General features: G+C 37.4%; 4 protein-coding genes and 1 pseudogene across 4 annotated transcripts; 3 read left to right on the top strand and 2 right to left on the bottom strand.

The window, feature by feature from the left end:
• The first annotated feature begins 1,975 nt into the window (after positions 1-1,975).
• LOC140889612 (uncharacterized) lies at positions 1,976-3,449 on the top strand. The gene is made up of 2 exons (XM_073297329.1): positions 1,976-3,068; positions 3,361-3,449. Exons 1-2 carry the CDS (start codon positions 1,976-1,978, stop codon positions 3,447-3,449), a joined length of 1,182 nt encoding a protein of 393 aa, XP_073153430.1.
• Positions 3,450-5,116: 1,667 nt separating this feature from the next.
• Positions 5,117-7,503, top strand: LOC140887513 (xylan O-acetyltransferase 1-like). The gene is made up of 5 exons (XM_073294777.1): positions 5,117-5,500; positions 5,706-5,877; positions 6,427-6,626; positions 6,845-7,003; positions 7,078-7,503. Exons 1-5 carry the CDS (start codon positions 5,190-5,192, stop codon positions 7,421-7,423), a joined length of 1,188 nt encoding a protein of 395 aa, XP_073150878.1. The 5' UTR covers positions 5,117-5,189; the 3' UTR covers positions 7,424-7,503.
• Positions 7,504-7,507: 4 nt separating this feature from the next.
• LOC140887512 (importin subunit beta-1-like) lies at positions 7,508-11,266 on the bottom strand (annotated as a pseudogene).
• A 5,645-nt stretch (positions 11,267-16,911) lies between these two features.
• On the top strand, positions 16,912-18,139 carry LOC140890403 (nudix hydrolase 15, mitochondrial-like). Its single transcript, XM_073298167.1, has 4 exons — positions 16,912-17,128; positions 17,443-17,585; positions 17,685-17,804; positions 17,893-18,139. Exons 1-4 carry the CDS (start codon positions 16,939-16,941, stop codon positions 18,115-18,117), a joined length of 678 nt encoding a protein of 225 aa, XP_073154268.1. The 5' UTR covers positions 16,912-16,938; the 3' UTR covers positions 18,118-18,139.
• A 34-nt stretch (positions 18,140-18,173) lies between these two features.
• LOC140890402 (uncharacterized) lies at positions 18,174-21,221 on the bottom strand. The gene is made up of 4 exons (XM_073298166.1): positions 20,965-21,221; positions 20,052-20,308; positions 19,652-19,798; positions 18,174-19,265 (listed from the first exon to the last, which is right to left on the bottom strand). Exons 1-4 carry the CDS (start codon positions 21,125-21,127, stop codon positions 18,453-18,455), a joined length of 1,380 nt encoding a protein of 459 aa, XP_073154267.1. The 5' UTR covers positions 21,128-21,221; the 3' UTR covers positions 18,174-18,452.
• Between the last annotated feature and the right edge of the window lie 1,158 nt (positions 21,222-22,379).

Here is a 22,379-nt window from a genome sequence, read left to right as displayed (position 1 = left end):
ACGCACAAAACACATTGACATTCGTCATCACTTTATTCAAGATTTGGTAGAAAAAGGTATGATTCAAATGGAGTTTGTTGGAACCAATAACCAATTGGCAGACATCTTTACTAAAGCATTAGATCATGAGAGATTTTCAACTCTTCGAAGGTCTCTCAGCATGTGTGCATTATAATCCCTTGCATGTGTTGTCTTCGGTGTTACAACACTACCGACAACACTGTTGTTTTTCTTGTCATGCATTTTTAAGGTTTTTAGACATTCTGCACTCATTCTGTTTTGTGTGGTGTTTAAATCTCTGTTTTGTTGATTCAATCGATGCCAAGTTTTTCTGCAAACTGTTATTGAAACACATTGGCCCTTGCAAAATAGACTCTGACTAAACCACTAAGTAGTTGAGGGATGTAAATGTATTCCATGTTCTTGTTCCATGTGAAAGGTGGTTTCGCAAATTCAGTGTCATAATCTTTTATAAAGTTTGTTGACCAATGTCATAAATACGAACTTTATCCAAATTGGAAGAAAATGGAAAAAGCTACCTAATTGAGTCCAATGAAGACTGTTCGATTAGTGTGAAAGCTACCACTTCTGAAATTTTCTTTATCAAGGGTAATCAAGTGTGTATGTCTCAAATGTTTTTTGAAAAACTATGGTGTTGGAGTTGATGTTGGCAACACGAGAGGCGACACTACACTCGTCAAACATATTGTTCTGCTTGTGATTGCATTTTTATTTTATGTTACACTCTGTTTAGGCATAAAATAGGTCATGCATATGCATTTTTGCTCATAAGGTTCTGTTTTTGGGTAAGGTTCTAAATAGACGAATTTTGATGATTTACCCTATTTACTAAAAAATTGAATTTTCGTGATTGATTTTTGGTTCAGTGGAGTTAGGCTGATGTGAAGGTAATTCTGGAATATTTGGATTGAAATATTTATCTCAGATTATTGCCTTAATTATGGGATTGTATCTCTTTAATCTCGGTTTTTAATTTTTCATCCGTTAGGAAAGTTACCGTTGTAACTGAAGAGAGATCAGGGATCAGGGTAATTATGGGTTTGTTAGGATTTTGTTACCGTTTGAGATAAGGACTCTATAAATATTTTTTTTATAATCATCGGGCATTATCATCTTTTCTCAATTCTTTGTTCCCGATTGCTTTTCTCTGCGAACCCTACCCTTCTCTCACTCTCAAATTTTCGTTCAATGGCAGGATTTGATCCACAGGATATTTGAAGTGAGATGGGCCACAAAGCGCCTGATGTTGCTGTCGGTGTTACAACACCAGAAAACCCATCTTCCACTCCTTCTCTGCGTTCCAGTACCAATGGAACCTGTTCCTCTTGCTGTTCTCATGCCTGGAGAACCAAGGAACGCAATTGATGTGGAAAATCTTCCTGATTTCTCTGTTTTGAATAAGGTTAATCCTCCTCCACCGATGGCACGCCGATCTAAAAGGCAGGCAGGTTACAACCCAGACTTTACTCAGTCCAAGCGTTTTTACAAGGGTCCACGTATATCTATGGCTGAAGAAGACCGCAGCTCCGGTGATGATTCTGATGATGCCAACTATGAATTTGTGGCAAGAAAAAAACCCTCTAGTTCTGCTGCTGCCTCTGCCTCCGCTCCAACTGTTGAATCCGCTTTTGAAAGTGATGATTCAAAATTTTCTGATGAGGTTCCTCCGAAGGACACTCCAGCAGCTACTGTGCCTCGAGCAAATGCTGATTCTGATGAGGATGTCACTTTGGCTCAAATCCTAGAGAGCCTCAAGCAAGGGAAGACGTCATCTTTTGTTCCTCCCTCTGCTCATCTCTCCAATGATGAGCCTGATGCAGAGATGATGGAGGAGTTTGCACAGGGCAAAGCACACCATGTTTCCTCCTCTTCCTCCTCTACTGATTCTGCTGCTGACTCTTCTGATAAGAGTGCGGATATTGGATAAGAAAAAGACTCTGAGGATGTTTCCAGCATGGATGCTGATGAAGACCCTCTGGATCAAGAGGATGTTTCTGCTGCTGCTGCCAGTGTTGCTGTTGGTGTCGTCAACACCACGGACAACACTGTTGATGAGGAATATGACATGGATGCTGCCCATTCCCTCACATTTTACTCTGGTGATGCTGCTGCTACTTGGCCTCTTCTCGCTCATAGAGGACTTCTGGATGAAAGGAACATAGATGTCCGATCATATGATAGGTACAATTTGATCGATTTTTTAAAGCTTAGACAGCTTTATTCTACTGTGGTTGTTGTGATATCCTACTGTAAGAGGGTGATTCTGGAGTTTTACGCCAACTTAACATCGAGCATTGAAGATCCAGAGTCTGCAAAGTATGGCTTGGTGTATCTACGGGGTCGGCTGTTCGAGTTCACTCCAGCCGTGATCAACTCTCACTACTCAACCCCAGATGTTGATGAAGGAAATCCTCCAGAGATCAACGAAGTGATTACTGTTCTCACTGGAGGTATGGTCAAAAAGTTCTCTGACCATTTTTCTGCAGCCAAGCTCACTTCATTTTATTCTGCGCTGCACAAGATAGCTGTGAGGAATTGGACGCCCTCCTCCAACTCCACCGTTATCACCAGACCACAGGCGATCATTCTATATTCCATTGGGACTGGGAGTCATTTTAATTTTGGGAGGATGGTATTCAAGACAGTACTCCAGTTTGCTGATGGAGGTCTCAAGTCTACCAAGCTGCCATTCCCATCTCTGATTTATGGCATTTTGGAATCTCAGGCATTCATTCGCAATATTACAGAAGATCTCACTGATCAGCCTGAGATTTTGAAGTTAGCAGCTGGTCTTCTAAAGGGGAATCGCGTAATGGATTTACCCTGGACTGCCACTCCTACTCCTGCTGGTGACATGGATGGTGTTGCCCCCGATGTTTCCAACACGGGAGACAACACTGAAGAAACAGTGCCTACTCCTACCTCCCTGGAATTCACCACTGCCACCATTCAGCTGCTGATGACTCGTGCCGAGGAAAAGATTGCTCAAGCTCAGGAAGACATTGCCTTCTATCGCACGGTCTTGGCTGATTGTCGGCGACAACTTGGCATTTCTGGCCAAACAGGGGGAGATAGTGCACAAGATGAAGATGAAGCTGGTCCATCTGGGACTAAGGATGATGAGAATGAAGCCTCTGATCAAGATAGCTCTGATAGTGATCAAATTTAGATTTTGTTTCTTCTCTCATCCTTTCTTTATTTTATTTGTTTCATTCTGATTTTAATATAACTGTTTTTATTCGTTCTAGTTACGTGCCTTATTTAATCATATATGTGTTAACTAGACTAACATCTTATACCCCACTTATGTTCTGATATACGAATTAAAGAATCCCATAGGTATTTGCTCATGTTATCCACCGTGTTACGACATGAAGGATAACACTTCAGGGGAAAACTTTAAGATTCAGGGGGAGAAGAGTTTTTAACTCAGGGGGAGTTTATAAGTATCTCATACTTGTGCAATGTGTTGTCCAAAAAACAAAAAGGGGGAGATTGAAAGGAATGTTATTCCTTATATATTTCGGCCCCAATTAATTGGAAATTAGAAGATTTTGCTTTCTAGACAAGATAGATTATTTGGTAAATATTCCATGTATATCTCGAATATGTTAAAGATATATTTGCCAAAGTTTAAATCATATCGTGATAATGTGATTGTTTGATAAAATATAATTTGGTATTATCATGATTTGATTTCTATGTATTGATAGAGTTTATTTCCTACTAAAAGATTGTTATCTATTGACTCTATCTAAGGAAATCTTCAAAGCTTGGATGATTATCTATAAAAGAAGATTTTCCACGCACAAGAAAGTGAAGAGGGCTTCAGACGAAAACTACTCTGCGCATACTCTGAAGAATTCGAGTGAAGATCTTGAAGAATTCTGAAGCAAGGTTTGCAACCATCGTTGTTGCATGTTCCCGTGTTGCCGTTCATGTTGAAGACATCAGAGACAACACTGTGGGAATAGTGTTGTTCGAAGATCTTTACTGTCTCTTCAATTTAGGCCACGGGAGTTGCATCCAATAGTTTTTATACCTTCTCGTATTTTAGGATGCAAGTTTGATTTCTCAACGTGTTGAGAAATTTAGTATTTAATGACTTTTCGTAAAATCACTAGGATTGTTTTGTAAGACTGCTCTTACGTTTACTAGTGATATTTAGCCCTAAGGCACCCGCACGAGTTTTATACTCGTGCAAAATTTATTACTTGTGTTTTTATTTACACTTTAAATTTCCGCTGCACTGTGTTGTCTTTGGTGTTACGACACGAAGTACAATACTGTCTTATTTTACATAACAACCACGTACACCGTTTATTTCAAAAGAGATTAATGTTCCGACACATTGTTGATCTTGGTAGAAGAAGATCAAGAACAGATGCGGCTGTCACTCATCCAAAGTAGCCAGCATGCCATACGTCATGACATACCCGAAATTGAATAAGTTGATGGAAAAAAAAGGAAATTTCATGATCGAGAATAATATTGGATCCAGCTAAGATCAAGTGTGTTGGTAAAACTAAAACAAGGACGATGGATTCTTGGTGCATGTTAACAACGCCGCCAGCCATGCACTTGAAAACATGATCACGTACGTTCAATGTAATTAAGCTAGCTATTTTCTTGTTCAGGTTTCATAATACATTTATATGTTTATGTGCTAAGTAAGTTTTGGTTCCAAAATTTTGGGATGAGTTTGAGGAAATTGTTTTTATATGATAATCGAATAAAGTAACTCAAAATCTAACAGTGTTAAACCTCAAAAGTCAAAACTATTATGCAACATGACAAGAACAATTCGCTCACATTTAATGGAAACGAAATCTGACCTAAGAAATTATACTTTTTGCACTAATACATGGCAGATAATAAAATATGCCCCCTAAGGAAGCCCATGCACAAAGCAAAACAAAATTTTTTTAAATGGAAACAGCAAGTTTAGGTAGAATTGATTGCATGCGGGCCAAGAATCAGATGCACCAGATATATGAGGCATCATAATCGGTAAAGTTTGGTGTTGCAAATACTAATGCCATTTTCATACCAGGCCACTTACTTACATGAATATGAACTCCATCAAGTACAAAAATTCTGACACCAAAATCTGCAACTCTTCCTCATTCCTAGTTGCACTACTTTCACTATCCTTTTTGGGGGTCTTTATGTTATTCACCGAAGATACAACATTGATCACTCTCCGATGGCCTGCCTTCCGAATGTTCCGAGAGTACAAAAAAGCCAATTTTCTTGAACAAATCAACGGCAATCTAAGCGAGGAAGAGGAGATAGAATTGTCACCAGAGAGCTGTGATTTGTCACAGGGGAAATGGGTTTTCGATAATGTCAGCCGGCCTCTGTACAAAGAAGACGAATGTGCTTACTTAACTTCACAGGTCACTTGCATGAAGAATGGAAGAATGGACACACTGTATCAGAACTGGAGATGGCAACCCAATGACTGTTCTTTACCCAAGTAACCACTCATGAGTATATCCCATTATGTAGTCTATACACACACGCGGGTGCGCGCACACACATATATATAATTTGAAATTTTTCATTAGATTGGTTTTGGTCCATCCAGCTGATGTGCTTTTGCTTTTTGAGGACTACTTTTTTAGTGTTGATTTTTTACAAGTGATTAACTTCAAGAATGTATTGATAATTGTTTCGTTGAGGTTCAAAGCCAAGTTGTTCTTGGAGAAACTAAGGGGAAAAAGACTTCTGTTTGTGGGAGATTCAGTGAACAGAAATCAATGGGAGTCCATGATTTGCTTGCTCCAATCTGCTATTCATCCCGCCAGGGCAACATGGAAAATGGGAGCCCCTTTCTCTGTTTTCTCAATTCAGGTTAGGCTCTCCATAAGCTAAAATGGGACCGAAAGATTTCAAATAATTGTATTTTCTTTCAGTCTTACATAACTAGTAATCTTTCTGTTTATTTGTGTACAAAATATTTATTCATATTGTCGGTCGATCAATTATTAGATACCCTTAAAAGCTAGGGCCTACAGTATTTTCTATCTCAACAAATTGAAGTTTTGACAGGTGGCGGGGTTCTATGTCTAGGATTTTTGGACTTGTATGGTTTGATCCACGTTAATTAGTTTTTTATTACAACGTTGGGGAGTTGATTTATTTATTTATTTTTTGTTCACCTTTACACGAGTTCTAACACTTGTCTGATTTCTCTTCCTCAAAAAGAGAAGAAAGTTTTTGTTACTTCATCCAAGTGATGATGATATTGAGGCCTCCTTAATTCTCATTTCGTACTGAACATACTTGTAGACATGACTTAATAAGTTACAGTACTTAATTTGATTTTTCATTTTTCTTTTACCCTTTTGCAATCTAGTAACTTGAGTTTAGAGAGTTTAGCATTGGATTTGTAATGTGTAGGATTATAATTCGACGATTGAATTTTACTGGGCGCCATTCCTGGTCGAATCGAATTCAGATGATCCAAGAAATCACGGCATATCCCAAAGAATAATAAAGGCAGAATCCATTGACAAGCATGGATTCCACTGGAAGAGTGCAAATATTCTAGTCTTCAATACTTACATATGGTGGATGAATAGCCGCACCATTAAACTCCTGTAAGTATCGATAATACTTCATCAAATAACCCAGAAACAATGTTTGTTGAATGTTGATATCTCAAACATTTGTTGTCAAACACACATTCAACAAACTTAATAAGGGGGCAACAGGTTTCCACAACTATCAGGTTAAATATTATGAACTGACGCCTTGTTTATGTTGGTCGTTTTTATACGATCATTCCTTGGGAATTGGATTTGGTTTCGTGGAACAGAAAAGGGTCATTTGATGAAGGATCAATAGAATACGATGAGGTTGAACGATCCCAAGGATATGAACGAGTTTTGACAACATGGGCTAGGTGGCTGAAGCAAAATGTTGATCACAAGCATACCTCAACGTTTTTCATCACCATGTCTCCAGTCCATCAACAGTTATTTCCCCTAAATCCTAATGTATGTTGGATTCATAAAGGTGAGACTGAAATGATGCAACGTAAATATGCAGGAGCTTAAATTGGAACGATCACAATGAGATTGCTTGTGCTAGAGAGACGACTCCAATCTTTAACACTTCTATGGCATTAGCAGTGGGCACAGACAGACGGTTGCTTGACGTTGCAAGAAATGTGATCAGGGCAACAGAAGTTCCGGTGACCTTGTTAGACATTACTACACTATCCGAGTACAGAAAAGATGCACATACCTCAGTTTACACCATTCGCCAAGGAAAGCTTTTGACACCCGAGCAGAAGGCTGATCCAGCTAAATTTGCTGATTGTTTGCATTGGTGCCTTCCAGGGGTGCCCGACACATGGAATGAGTTGATTTATGCCTATATTATCAGATCTTGATGCAAAGAATATGTACGAATGTTTATTGATGTACAGTAAACAAATCGATAAGCAAGAAAATACCATTAAATTAATGGTAATTGCAGATTTATAATAAATGAAGCATCAAAACTTGTGACACAATTAAGCATATCAGATGAGTTTTTTTGTTCGTCATTTCAGTTCATCCACATTGAACAAAACTCGAGTGTACATGACCTTGACTCACACCTTCGTGAGTACACAGACAACTCAACTTAAAACACAGAAACATATAAGGCTCGGATGAAAATTGAGACACAATGCTCAGCCATTTACAGAAAATGCACGACCAATCATCCCTTGTGTCCATGCGGCTGTTTCTTTTAGCTGTTCATCATCCGACTGAAGGCACTCGCCTAATAATTCTGCGCAGAATGAACAATCCTTGAACAGTGCCTTAATATTTGAGCCCAGTGCATCTGCTACGTCACCCAAAACTGCCACCGCTGCTTTTGTTACACTCTCATCCCTGTGAGTTTAAAAGTAGTAGCATTAAAATGCCAAATAATACTGATAATGATTGGTATAGATGTACAAACGAATTTAGTCAATATACCTCTGTTTGTCTTTGGCAACCAAATCGATGAATTGCAGAAGATGAGGAGCATATGGTAGCATGAGCTCAGCCTTCGAATTCTTGAATCCCTGGAGAATTCCCGAGTAACCCTCGAAAATACTGCGTCTGAGTAGGTTGCCGTAGTCCATCATCTCTTCATCAGTGTAATCCATCTGAGCACACACTTCTGAGGCGCTCTGCATCATTGGTAGTACATAACTGATGTACTTCTCAAAATGTTCACTGATCGCAAGAGCAATGTCACCAAAGCAAGAAAATATGGCAGGCTTAACTGAGCGGTGTAATTCAGCACTGGAGAGATCCTTTAGCAGAAGTGTCATAACCCCATCACAATACGGCAAGATCTTTTCATCCAATGCACGGGAAATGTCACCAACAACCCCAACTGAAATGGCGCAAACCTGATATTCCTCAAAATTTTGCAAACCCATCTCTAGATATTTGTAGAACTCTTGCATGTACTTCCCAAACTCTGGCCCGGTGGCATAGGCCAGTGCACCAATAGCAAGCATAGCTTCTTCATGAACTGTAGAACTACGGCAAGCGAAAACATTGAGGAAAAGCAGCATGATTTGATCAGCCACCTGTAATATTATGGGCTTAGTTTCATCTGCACTGCTTAGTTTTTGAATGATAACCTGAAGCACACCACAGAGAGAGGCTTGTAAATCTCCTTGCTTTTCCCTGTCATCAGACGATAAAATTTGAAGATTTAAAGTTTGTTCCAACTTAGACATGACAACAGGGAGAAGTTTGGCAATGATCTGAGATGTCTCAACGAGGTTCGAACTCCTAACAACCTCGTTCAGTGTTTCATAAGCAGAAGATCGGAGTTTAGAGTCACTGCCATCAGTCCGATCGGCTGCAGTGATCAGAGAAGTCATGATATCTGGAATGTAATGTGTGAGAAGGGAAGAACTTGGCCCAGCATCCTCGTACCCCTGAGCAAGAAAATAAATAGCTCCACAAACCTTCTCAGCCACATGTGGAGCATCTTTTATACTTTCCAACAAGACAACCAAAATTTTCTGAAGGTTAGCAGGTGTGATTACAGAGAAACCACTAGCCGGTGAGTGCAGCAACTCAAAGATACGACTAAGAGTCCAAGCAGTAGTATCTTTCACATGGCTGTTTTCATCTGTCATCGCATTGAGCAGGAAATCTAGCCCAGCATTCACCATGGGGGATAGCTTCTCAATGCTTGGTCCTTCAAGGATTGAGCCAAATGCATATGTAGCGGCTTCCCGTGATCTCCAGTCAGTTTTTGATATGTTCGTTTCTACAAAAGGCATCACCAGAGGAACAACAGCATCCCCTACAGTCCTAGCAACAAGACAAAGGCACGTGCCACCAGCCATGGCAAGATTCCAAATCCCATCATCTTGGTCTTGGTCCTCATCCTGCTTAAGTAGAGTTTCTAGCAGCATAGGCACTAAAGTGGGAAGTGCTTTTTCAATAAAATGAGAGTGGGGAGCACTAGAATCACCACTCTCGGGGACTTCGTAGTCTTGAAGCTCTAATTCTTCATCACAAATGGAGCTCCAGAACTCTACTGCTTGAAGGGCAACAGCCTCCTCATCTCCTTTGACTGCATTAGATGTAAGCTCAAAGATCTTTTGCATATAAGGTTCAAGTACCTCATAGTAGATGCAATGGAAACTAGACACTCAAATGCAGCCTGTCTGATTTCTGTCTCTTTTGCCAATGCAGCATCACATGTCACCTTCATGATATAGTTCCTCTCCATCTCATTTTCAAAGTTGGTTCGAGCAAAATCGAGGGCATTCAATAAGGCCCTAGTTGCAGCCAGACGGACTTCCGGGCTTTGCTCTGAAACATTCATTCCTTGAACAACAGCTGTTAGAACAGAATTGACTTCATCCTGAACGAGATCTTCGTGGGATATCTCCTCACACACATAACCAAGAGATTCAAGTGTAGCCTGTTTCAGGGATGCAGGTTTATCTGGTTGAGTCATATTGGCAAGCAATGAACCAACAAGTTCCGGCCATTCTTTCCGGGGAATTTCAATTGAAGCTATCTTTGCAATTACTTGGGCAGCAGTGTGACTAGCTTCCTGAACAGCAGATCCAAGGGTATTCAACAGAGAGCTCTTTATCTGAGATTTAAATGTGTTGTCAATTGCTATCCATTGTTGAACAAGGTGATCCTTTGTCGCAGCTTCCTTAGCATCCAATGAGTTCTTAAGGACAATACCAGCAAGTCTTCGAGACTCGGTGGGTTTTCCATCATTGGAAAGTTCAACAGACAACGATAGCAAAAATCCCGGCAAGTTTTGATCCCGGAACTGACCAAGAGTATTTTCTGCCCCAGTTCGAACATTTGCATCAGGTGATTGAGCAGACAATAGAAACTGGGTGATCTCCAAAGCCATTTCTCCTGAACTTAGTAAGTCAATATATGAAATCCTGAAATTTACAAGAGATAATAGAAAAAGTGACAAACTTCTGATAATAATAACAACACAAAATTCGATGAATAAAACACCAAAAACAAACAACATAGGCCAATCACATCATGTTCTTCCCCCAGAAATGGCTAGGGCGAAAGACCCCAAAATCTGTTTCTGCCTTTAATCAACCAAAAAAAATTAAATTGGGTCAACAGAATCCAATCATTTCTTAATCTCTACCCGAATAAAACGAACAAAAATTTCTTGTTTGAAACAATAAATACAATCAATCACAATCCGAGCTCAAACCCTGAACTTTAGCTTCAAACACGTCAAAGTAAACATCTAATAAATAACCTAACCAGCTTAAAACACAAATTTCAGAACCACCACAATCACGAGAATGAAATGGTACACATAAACAAACTCCAAAACTAAGCATACAAACTGTTTTAATCTAAAATCAATCACGACCGCCATAAACAGATTGGAACATTTCGCAAAATTAACTCACATACAGATAGATCCAAAGTCAAAATTACAGTATACAAACACGAGTACCTAGCTAAAGAACAATAACAAAATCCCTTCACCGAAACTGCAGCAGCTAGGGTTTCTCCCTCCTCTTCTTTGCTCCCCCACCAGTTTCCAGGTGAAATCTGCGACCGGTACACAACTTTCTCCGCTCGAATCGATCAGAAAAAATCCAAGTATAGATTAGGAAATGAGTAAATAAATCTTCCGATTGTGAAAAAATGAAAATCGGTGCAGACTGTGGAGAGAGAGGGATTTCGAATGGCGAGAAGAAGCGGGAGCAAGTGGGGGTGTGACGTTTATTGAAAAATCATTCAAAAAGCAACGGGCAGCGGTACAGCTGCCCGTTCTGCCCGACCTTGGCCAACTCGAAAAACCCTAAAAGCTATTGAATTCGCACGTGGGGAACAGGGATGAAAACACTCGGTTGGGCTGGGTTATGAAATCGGGCATTACGATTTGGGCTTATTTAATTTGGACTCCTTCACATTTGGGCCTAATTAAAAATCCAACAGTGAGAGAGAATAATAAAATGCTACTTATTAAACTTTCTTCTGTCCCAACTTTTATTTAATCTATTTTTTTAAGGTATTATTTAATCTAATTTTAATATGATCAAAATTTAAGATTTAGAAAATGTTCACATAGAAAAGTTGTATATTTGAATTTAATGTCAGGAATTTAAATTAGTTCTATTAGTATTAACTATTAAGGGAGTGGTTGCAAATTGTGTTTTTAAGTGATTAAATTTATATTTATTGATTAAGAAAAGGAGGGGACTTGAGAAGTTTGTGATGTTTAAAGATAAAAATTATGGATGGCAATGTGTCAGGTTTGCATTAAATCTGAAACGTCCTAAACTTATAAATTTCTAAAATGCGGAAAATTTAAAAAATTTTCTTTTTCTTTCAATTTTAAAATAAATACTAAGTAAAATATTTATATATATATATATACATATATGCCCATACATATATGTACAACCATAAAAGAGATTTAAAATTTAATAAATAATTATGCAACATAAAAATAATTACTAAAACGTCTGAATCATGCAATACTTAAAATAATTCAAAACAATTTAATCAACAGTGCATACACTAAAAAGTTGCATAAAAATAATACTTAAATCTCAACACTGGAATAAAATCTTCAAATAAAATAGTGTTTAAATATTCATGCATAGAACACTAGCACGATGCAGGCTACGGTCACGGGGCCACTGCAGCTCCGCTCATACGTCCTCACCACCGGTAGGGGTAACCTGCTCCTCTACGTACTCACCTGCACCATATCAGTGTAGTGAGCCTAGAGGCCCAACATGCATACTAACAAGGGTTTAAAATAATTTAATACACTTTCATACATAATACTTAACCTATAAATGCATGAGCATGCCTCAAAAATAATAACATAAATGTTGCTTAAAGAAATCACTGAATTATACATAACATACATAATATCATACATACTTGAGTTGTTGAGCACTTATTTTCTTAACATCGAATGGTCCTATCCGTAAGTGTGACCCATACTTATAGTGCGACTGATCAGTCTAAGAAACCATCGTACGAGGCTGGTGGCGAACCACCCATACATAAATGGCAGAAACTGCCCATACATAAATGGCAGAAACTGCCCATACATAAATGGCCACACTACTTCAATTTTCACCTAAAATATTTTATTTGCTCAACCATAGAACTTCAATCATAGCATAAAAATTGATTTCATGAATGCATGTACTTAAATAAATTGTGTGTCCTTCATTTATATTTAATTTATTTTCTAATATCATATAAATATTCAAATAGCTTTTCATGCATAAAATAATTAAATATAAACTCAGGACACATGCAATTTCTCATGGTTTGATTCAACTGCTGGCCCTAGACATACAAGCCCATTAACTTAAGACTTGGCCCATTAGTATACTTAAGCTCATTAACAACTTTTCTAGGCCCAATAAATCAACCAAAGCCCATTAAGACTAACTTAGGCCCAATAACACTGTCCCTGGCCCAATGGGCCCAAAAGCCCAATAACAGGCCCAATAACTTTCATGGGCTCCCAAGCCCATAAAAATTTCTGGCCAACTTAAAAATTTAAATAAAAATTAATAAAAGCCCAAAAATAATTAAATTAACCCAAAATAATTTAATGGAGCCCAAATAAATTAAATGGTACTAATTAAATTTTTGGGAATTTAATTAGCCCATTTAACTCCTAATTAACTTAAAAACTTAAAAATAAAAATACCCGAGCCCAATTAAAATAACCCGGACCCGGACCCAACTAACTTAACCCATATTATTTTAGACCCGACCCGGACCACATGACCCGACCCGGATCCACCAACAACCCAAAAACCCGAAACCCTATTCTTCCCTCTTCCCCCTTGCCGCGGCCGCACGAGCAGCAGGCCTTCACGGCCTGCTACAGCCCAGCTCCGACCACCGTGGCCGGAGCCCCGCCGGCAGGACCTCCCCAGGGTCCTGCCAGTTCGAACCATGCCCTGGCCCGAACCCCATGCTGCCTCCTTCCCCAACACCGAACCCTCTTCCAAGACAACCCTAACCTGCGCGCCCATGGCTTCCCTTCTGAAACTCGATCGGCCGTGACTCCTAGCCCCAACCCAGCCAAAGCCGACCCATCTAGACACTCTAGGGACCCCGTAGGACCTAGCCAGCAGCCCCCTTCAAGCCATGGATAGTAAAAACGTGAGCATGAACATCACAAAGCCAAAACCGAGTGCATAAGAGAAAGAATTTGAAAACTTGCTGTCAAAAATGATAGATCTCGATGCTACACACCCACACACATACATACACTGATATAGGATTGAAAAGAGAAGAAAATCATGCCTTTCACCGTAGACGAAGAGAAAAACCGAAAGCGAGACGATTCCGGGACGACGGGGCGACGACGATGAACTTTGGACCTTCAAGACCGAGGCTATGGAGTTTTCTTGGGGATGACTGGCCGAAGAAGATGAATATTGAATGGGGTTGGCGGCTGAGCTTAGGGAAATCGTGGGTTTGGGTAGCTTAGGGTTAGTCTAGGTTTTTAGTTTTAAATAAAAAATAGGTTTTAGGATAATGAAATAATAATTAAAAGTTTTAAATATAAAACATAAAATTTTAAAACTCTAAATAAAAGTTACAATCTGATAATTTAAATTAAAAAATACAAAAATCCCGAAATTATAAATTTAGGGAATTTTAAAAATACTAAAAAGTCAATATTTTGGCTTATTTTGAATAAAAATGGACTCCTAAAATTATATAAAATTAAATACTTAAATTTTTGAGATAATAAAACTCAAAATAATATTTTAGGGCTCTAAAAAGGCTCATAAAATAATTTGGATGGAAAGTTGTCATCTCGTCCGTCCACGTCCCGTCAACGCGATAAAATAATTAAAATACTAAAAAAAATCATAAAAACCACTAATTATGGGTTAAATGCTTTAAAATAAATTAAATCATGCACAAATAATTCACATAATTATTTAACCCATAAATCTAAAATTTAAATAATTAAATATCCTAATTATGCATGCGGATTTACGTATTTAAAAATACCGGGTGTTACAATTTGTAACGTCCCACTGTATCAAGACGGGTCTTTTCAGCGTGCTTTTGTCCTCACTCACACGCACCCTGAGAAACTTCCCAGGGGGTCACCCATCCTATAATTTTCTCAAGTCAAGCACGCTTAACTTTGGAGTTTTTATGTGATGAGCTCCCGAAAAGAAGATGCACCTTCTTTTCGGAAGCTCATCACATAAGAACTCCAAAGTTAAGCTCCGCCCCAAAGGGACGGGTCTAGAGGCGCCTAAGAGGGTCCACAAACGGGTTCGGTGCGGGTTCCGGTTTGGCTAAACCCGTCCCGGACCCGTCTCGCCAAAAAATATATATATAAATTTAAAATGTATATGTGTATATATATATATATATATATATATATATATAAATATATGTGTAATATTAATAATATATACTTATATTTTTATATTAAATAATTAGTATTTTATTCATAATTTAAGTGTATAATATTATTGGATTGAAATGATTTTATTTTATTATGATATGTTTATATAAAAAATATATCATTATAATATTTTTTTGGTTAATAATTATTAATTAATTACAAGTTGATAGATTTAATTTGTGAGAATATTTTTTTTGTCTTAAATATTATTAATATATATATTTGAAATTAAATTTAATCATTTTTGTTAATTTTTAAACTTTTAAATTTTTAATTTAATAAATTTAAAATTATTTAATTTTTTGATGGGTTCAACAAGTCTAATTCAGATTAGAGCCGCTAGATTTACGGGGCGGGTCCTCGATTTAACCAAACCCGCCCAAGACCCGTCCGTTGCCATCCCTAATAAAAATGCAAATGTGACATTTTTTAACTTAAAGTATTGGATAAATAAATTATTTTCTTAATATTTTTTTAATAAATTAACAAAATACCGTTGTTAGAGAAATCATATCTTTCTTCGTTTATTTGAACGAATGCAAAATTTGGATGAGACCCAAAAAAACAAAAAAAAAAACAAAAAATTGGGTCAAGTTCACAGAAAAATTTCTATTTATTTATCAGAATACCATAATCAATTTTGAAGGATGACATGAGATTATATTTGAGATTTTACTTTAATTATATCGAAGCAAAAGCAAAATCCGAGATTGTGAAACACCAAAAACTGCTTTTAAAAGTTTAAATTGAATAATTATTTTTTTTTTTTTTGAGAAATTGCAAACAATCTCTAAATACTATGAAAAATTATTAGCAAACCTAACGAATGATTTTCACACTAAAAATAAATAAATAAATAAATTTCATTCTATATGAAAACATTTTCTAACCAAAAATAAAAATATGTTTTTCGATCAATTCAATCTATTTTTTGGGAGAAAACTAAGAATATAAAAGTATTTTCATGAATATGATCTAAATTTGATAATGAAGCCTCCATTTATAATAAACTACTAAAGCGATTCACCAAATATTTTTGGGCTTCAAATTAAGTTTTTTTTTAAGCATTCAAATTATGTTTTCACAGTTGGTACGTATCTCAGAACACGATTTATCAAATTCCAAAATCCATCACGAGTGTTTTTTTTTTTTAAATATAAAATAAACTAAAAATAAAAATAATAACCACCAATCCGTACAGAAAATATTTAAAAAAAAATTAAAATTTAAGAACATTGACCTTTATGTGTTATCTACAAAACCTATTCCACAATTATCATAGTCATTATCGAATTTACATTAATTTTTCAACGGGGTGAATGGAGCATATATTGATATATAGCCGGATTCACATTTAAGTCACAGCGAGTAATTAAATCAACGCTAGCTACATCAAGCAAACCTAACCAAATTTCCGAAAGGGGAGCATCTTTATATTTTTTTTAACGTGAAATTAATTAACTTACAATGACTATTTTTCGATATGCTTCAGTAAACTAGTTTGAAAAAGTTTTGGTAAAGAGAATCAAACTCATAATTATTGATCAAACGTGTCTATCTATTATACCAACTGAAACATCTTACAGTGTTGGAATCAACGGGAGAAGAAAATGCTGGGAAGGAATTTGGCCAAAACAACTTTAATTTTGAGCAGCTAGATCCTCAGCATTATTAATCAATCTCACATTCTTTTAAACTTGCCCCCACAACACGCAATGCATGCCCAAACCTTATACAGCATTATACATATAACTATCTCTCTATTATTTTATATATATGTTTCAAGTTGTAATGTCACATTACATATAAGATTCCCATTCCAAAAAGTTATTGTGACTTTGAATATGGAACATTTTCTTCCCTTTTTTCCTTTGGAATATATGCATGAGAATTTGGAAACTATATCGAAATGAGATAGAAAGGGAAGTAAATGTTATGGTAGTTGTTCTATTGTAAGTTAATTATATACTAAGGAATATGGCCGAATGTGAAATCCTCCATGATCGACTGAAAGAGAAGCTAATAGCCGGCGAAAATGGAGTTCATCACCCCGCGGTTTTGCCCCGGAACAAGAGAGCAGCGGTTTTGATATGCTTATTTGATGGAAAAGATGGAGAGTTGCGCGTAATTCTGACTAGAAGATCCATGAAATTGTCGTCTCATCCAGGTATGTACATTAACATTATTATTGTTTTACGGGGAAAAAGCTGATTGAATATGCATGTTTGATTCGAAAGATGAGACGACGAAAGATAATATTCGTAGCACTTGATAATATGAAAACCAAAAGTGTAAATGGTGCGTGACTATTTAGTTAAGGTGATCTTTGTTGCCTCATCTGGAAATATTTTATGTTTTTTGACTTGAGCGTGAGAAGTCGTCAAAAGTTAAAAAAACACTACCACCGGACTCCGACTATGTCTCAGGAACTCGAACTTTTGGATAAGTCAAGTGTCTTGTTTTGTTGAATAACTTGTGTAGGAGATGTAGCTTTGCCTGGTGGGAAGATGGACGAAGGCGATGCAGACGACAGCGCCACTGCATTAAGAGAAGCTATGGAGGAAATTGGATTGATGCCGAATCTTGTCCAAGTGGTGGCCAACCTAGAGCCGTTTATCTCATCGGTACACGCATTTTCGCCACTCTTGTTTTCTGTAGCATGCAGTAACAAATACTCAGTACGATGCTGATCCAATGCATGCATTTCCTAACAATATGCGCAGAATCTACTGAGTGTGGTGCCAGTAGTAGGGCTACTGTCTAAAGTGGAAGAGTTCGATCCCGTGATTAATGAAGATGAAGTTGATGCCATATTTGATGCACCACTGGAGATGTTTCTCAAGGTTAGAGCCAACTCCAATGCCCTTCTCATGGACGACCTACTTATTCTCAGACAATCATAATTTGTCTTGTACTTATTACATGTTGCAGGAAGATGGTCGGCACAGATGTGTAGAAAAACAGTGGGGAAAGTGGAAATACGCTTGCCATCTATTTGATTTTCAATCGGATGAAGGGAGGAATTTCATTATAGGGGGGCTAACTGCAAGCATTCTAATTCAAGCTGCCTCAATCATCTACCAAAAGTCTCCATCTTTCAACCAAAATCTTCCAGATTTCAGTCAGTTACAATGGGCCTTGAACTCTACGATATAGCCACAGATATGCATGACTCTATAGTTGAAATTACCGATAAACAAACAAGGAGACAGTAGATAATAAGAGCTGTTACTCAACTTTACTGCATGAAATTTAACTTTCACGAGCACGCAATGTATATTGTTTAAATTCTTCAAGAAAATAAATAGCAGTGGAGGATTAAAAAAAAAAAGAGTTCGCTCAGTGATAAAGAATCCCAGTTTCCAGGTATGATGATTTTCACTAAGCGACAGGAAAAATAGAAATAACTCAATTATCTACATCAACCATCAAGAAAAGCAAAGGCTTTTGGTGCGTTTCTTATATAGTATTCTCCACGATTCGAAGATGAACTACTCAAAGTGTTCCCAATTCTGAGTTACCTTCGTATCAGAAGATGGCACATTATAAGGGTCAGAATGTGTCACAGGGCGAGAGGGAGGGTGTGGTGCTGAAGGTGTATAGGGAGAGTTGGAATGTGGCGTGGGATAAGGGTAGGGATTATGCGCCGCAGTGGATGGGGAAGTATATTGCCCAGGATGAGGAGCCGAATAGGACATAGGAGTCAGAACAGTAGCATATGGCATTTGATATGGGACGAAATGTGGCTCTGCATAGTTGGAATAATAGGAGGAATATGGGTGGGCATAATAGCCAGAGTATGCCACTGGATAAGGGCTGGAATGAGGTTCAGAATAAGGGTTAGGATGTGGTGTGGAATAAGTGTACGAATGTGGCACAGAATAAGGGTTGGAATGTGGTTCGGGATAATGGTTGGAGTGTGGGTCGGGATAATGATTTGAATGAAGCTCGACATGTGTGTCGGAATGAACTTCAGGATAAAGGTTGGAATGTTGTGGTGCCACAGAAGTGTTGGGGTGCGGCGCCACTGAAGGATCCAAAGGCGGTGCCTGGGAAGGTAAAGGGGCAGGGGATGAGGATGGGGATGGGGATGGGGCAGAAGGTGGCACGGGATGAGAGGTGGAAGGCGGCACTGATTGAGGGGCAGGAGCTGGTGCCGGGGGAGGAATGTTCGAACTTCCAGAATCAGGTTCAACTGTCCCTGGAGTGCTTATAGACTCTGTATTATCAACATCGCTAGTGATACTCGAGTTTTTTGATTTAAGGATGTCCATCGTATCCACCAAGCTTTGGACACGGCGCACCTGCACAGAATATAATTTAAAATTAGGATGATGTTACCCTTTCTCAATTAAATTGTTCTGACGGTAGCAACAACATTGCATCTTGAAAGTTCGGTGTGATTGAGTAATTGACATAAGACCAGTGAGATGGAAAGAAAAGATTTAGAGTCCTTTAAATAAGATCAAAGCCATACAGTGATATATCACTCAGTAATCAACTATGAGAAGAGGGATGAAAAGATAAGCAAAGCAAGAACACACAAGGAAACCATAAAGCTTGGTTACCAGTTGCAGCCAAAATTTCTTTAAACCATTGGGCAGGACATCCAAAAGAAAAAGATAGAAAGAAAAGAAAAATATGTATGCATCATACAAAATATGAGAGAAGATGTCAAGAGAATACTAACCTCCTGTTTTCTCTGAACTTTCCCTTCTCCTTCAGCCTCAATTCCGTCCAATTTGAGCAACTGCCTCATAAGCATCTCAGTCAAATAAAGAATATCCTTCACATCAACCTTGGTTCCACTATCCACAACAACTTTCAGCGCAGAAACCTGTCCTAGTTTAACAAAAAATCCACGTCATATTGCATCCATAGTTAATAGATACGCCCAGACACGAGCTGTGCATTTACTTTACATGTAATTAATTTTTTTCGTACATTTACATTCAAGCATATAAATCCTTTGCCTCGAACCTTGATGTAATATGTATGATATTCATGTGCCTTAAAGGCCTCTTGCTTAAATAAAACATAAGGTACTAAACACTAAAGAAGAAAGAGGAAACCTAGGAGAAAAGGTCAACCTTTTCCAAGAGCTTGTCAACCTCCTCCCGAACTTCAGCAACAGCAGCAACTCCTGTTGAGATTGCACTAGTTTCCTTCACTTCTTCAGGGATTTTCTGTCCAGAGGACAGGTCATCAACAAGTGACACCTTCGAGTTGTTCTTCACACCGGCAGTCTGCAAGTTATCATCATCTGCTTTTTCTATACCCCTGAACAAGAGTTTAAGTAGTTCAGACTTCAAACCCATTTTTTGAACAGCCACGGATTTCAGATGACCTGCAAAAGTATCCCAATTATACAGATATGGCAGTGGGGCCGATATTTATCAAACAAAACAAAATTGAAAAAGAGATGGCATCTGATTTTTCACAAGGTACATAAAAAGCAACTAAAATACTAATTTCCACTATTTTAACATCTGCATGTTTCAAATTAAAAAAAAAAAAAAAACATCTGCATAAGAATCGGAAAAACATAAGTCAGACATGCGTCACATTTTAGATATAACCACTGAAAAACAATAAATACCTAAACTTCTATGACAATTAGAGCATCCAAAACAAACACAAATAAATTCAAGTCCAGATCTTTTCCAAATTGAACGTAAGTCATACTTCATACATGGGAAATAATCTCCTTAATAAACTGAAGCAATTAAAATCTTTCCACGGTGACTTTCTATCAAAAGTCATAGCCAAAAATCCAAGAATAAAAGGATCCAACCTTAAGCAATACATCAGCGTGAATTTAAGACACCAATATGTAAGAAACATAACGAGAAATCCATAAAACCAGTCAACTTCCAGCAAAACTATTGCTTTATTCATCATCATTCATGCACAAAAAAACCTTAAACAACAAATCAACAACAAACACGTAATTTCTTTATTCACCAAAATAATGAACAAAATAAAAACAGAAACGAAAAATACCAAAGCTGGAATCAAAGGGCACAGACACTTCACACCCATTATCCCCATGTGAAACCTTGATGTTAATCATCGTAGGAATGTGATCAGGCCCCAATCCCGGTCCGATTTCACCGTTTTTCTCCCCGTTTCCGGGTATTGGATCCGAACCCTTTACTGGCCTCATTAGAGAAAAGGGTTTTGGCGCAGAGTGGAGAATTGGTGGATGAATTTTCGTGGCGAGCAAAATTTTGAGGGCCGGGGTTTCGTTTGAACGATGGAAAAATGGGGTCGTTTACTTTGGCCAAATTGCTGTGGTTCCACCAAAAGTCGTGGAAGCGTTGAGATGTCAACCAATGCGATTTTTAGGTCAACCTTCACTTTCGAATTTTATTTATTTTGTTTTTTAGTTCAAAAAAAATACTGATAAAATAAATTTGTAATTGTTGTGATTCGTTATTATAGAACACAACAGAATTTAAAATTTTTAATAAGTATTTTGTTAGACAAAATATTTTTAGATGGCCTATGAATCAAGCTCAAATCTCGCATACGGATACGATGCATATAAGTTTATTTACCTTGTTGAGTTTGAATACTTTGATTCCAATTATTTTGAGATCAGTGAAAACAATTCTTCTTATATCTGGTTTACGAATAATCAACTTGAAACTCGATTTGGTATTTTTCGTTATTGAGATTCAAAAATGCCAACCTTTGAAATTGGGTTTGGGCGTCGGTCATTGTATCAGTGGAGTACTTTTCGAAATTTGATTCTCATACGTATTTACATATAAGGATGTAAACGAGCCGAGCCGAGCTTTTGAATGTTGAAGCTCGGTTCATTTATAAACAAGCCGAGCCCGAGCTTATTTAACGAATATATTCATGACTCACGAGCTTATTCGAGCTTTTATCGAGTCTAAACGAGCTTAATATGTTTAAACTATAAATTTAAATATTCATTAAATTAATTTAAAACTAAATTATATATTTGAAAAAAATATAATATTATTATTAAAATTTGTAATTTTATTTTAATAAATTAGATTTTATAGATTTTTCAATATTTTTCATAAGTAAAGTGTAAATTTATAAATTAAATATCAATACTATTATTTTTTCGTTTAATAGATAACTTACGAGATTGTTAACGAGACTGTTAACGAGCATGTTCACGAGCTAACGAACCGAATATTGTAAAGCTCAAGTTTGGTTCGTTTGCCTTAACGAGCCTCATTAAACGAGCCCGAACAAGCTTTTAACGAGCCGAGACCCAAACAGTTCGCGAACTGTTCATCTCATTTACATCCCTATTTACATAGAGATATAAATTATTATTACATAAATAGATTTTAAAATAAAATAGATATAAATAGACTGATGACTTGTTATGTAAGACTAGGATTCTTGGTTTAATTTATCACTCGAGTTTGAAC

This window comes from Henckelia pumila, chromosome 3 (genome assembly GCF_033568475.1).
Source record: "Henckelia pumila isolate YLH828 chromosome 3, ASM3356847v2, whole genome shotgun sequence".
In the NCBI taxonomy this organism is placed as follows: domain Eukaryota; kingdom Viridiplantae; phylum Streptophyta; class Magnoliopsida; order Lamiales; family Gesneriaceae; genus Henckelia; species Henckelia pumila.
The sequence above is the reverse complement of the archived record's forward strand: the minus strand, read 5'-3'. Positions and strand labels throughout refer to the sequence as shown.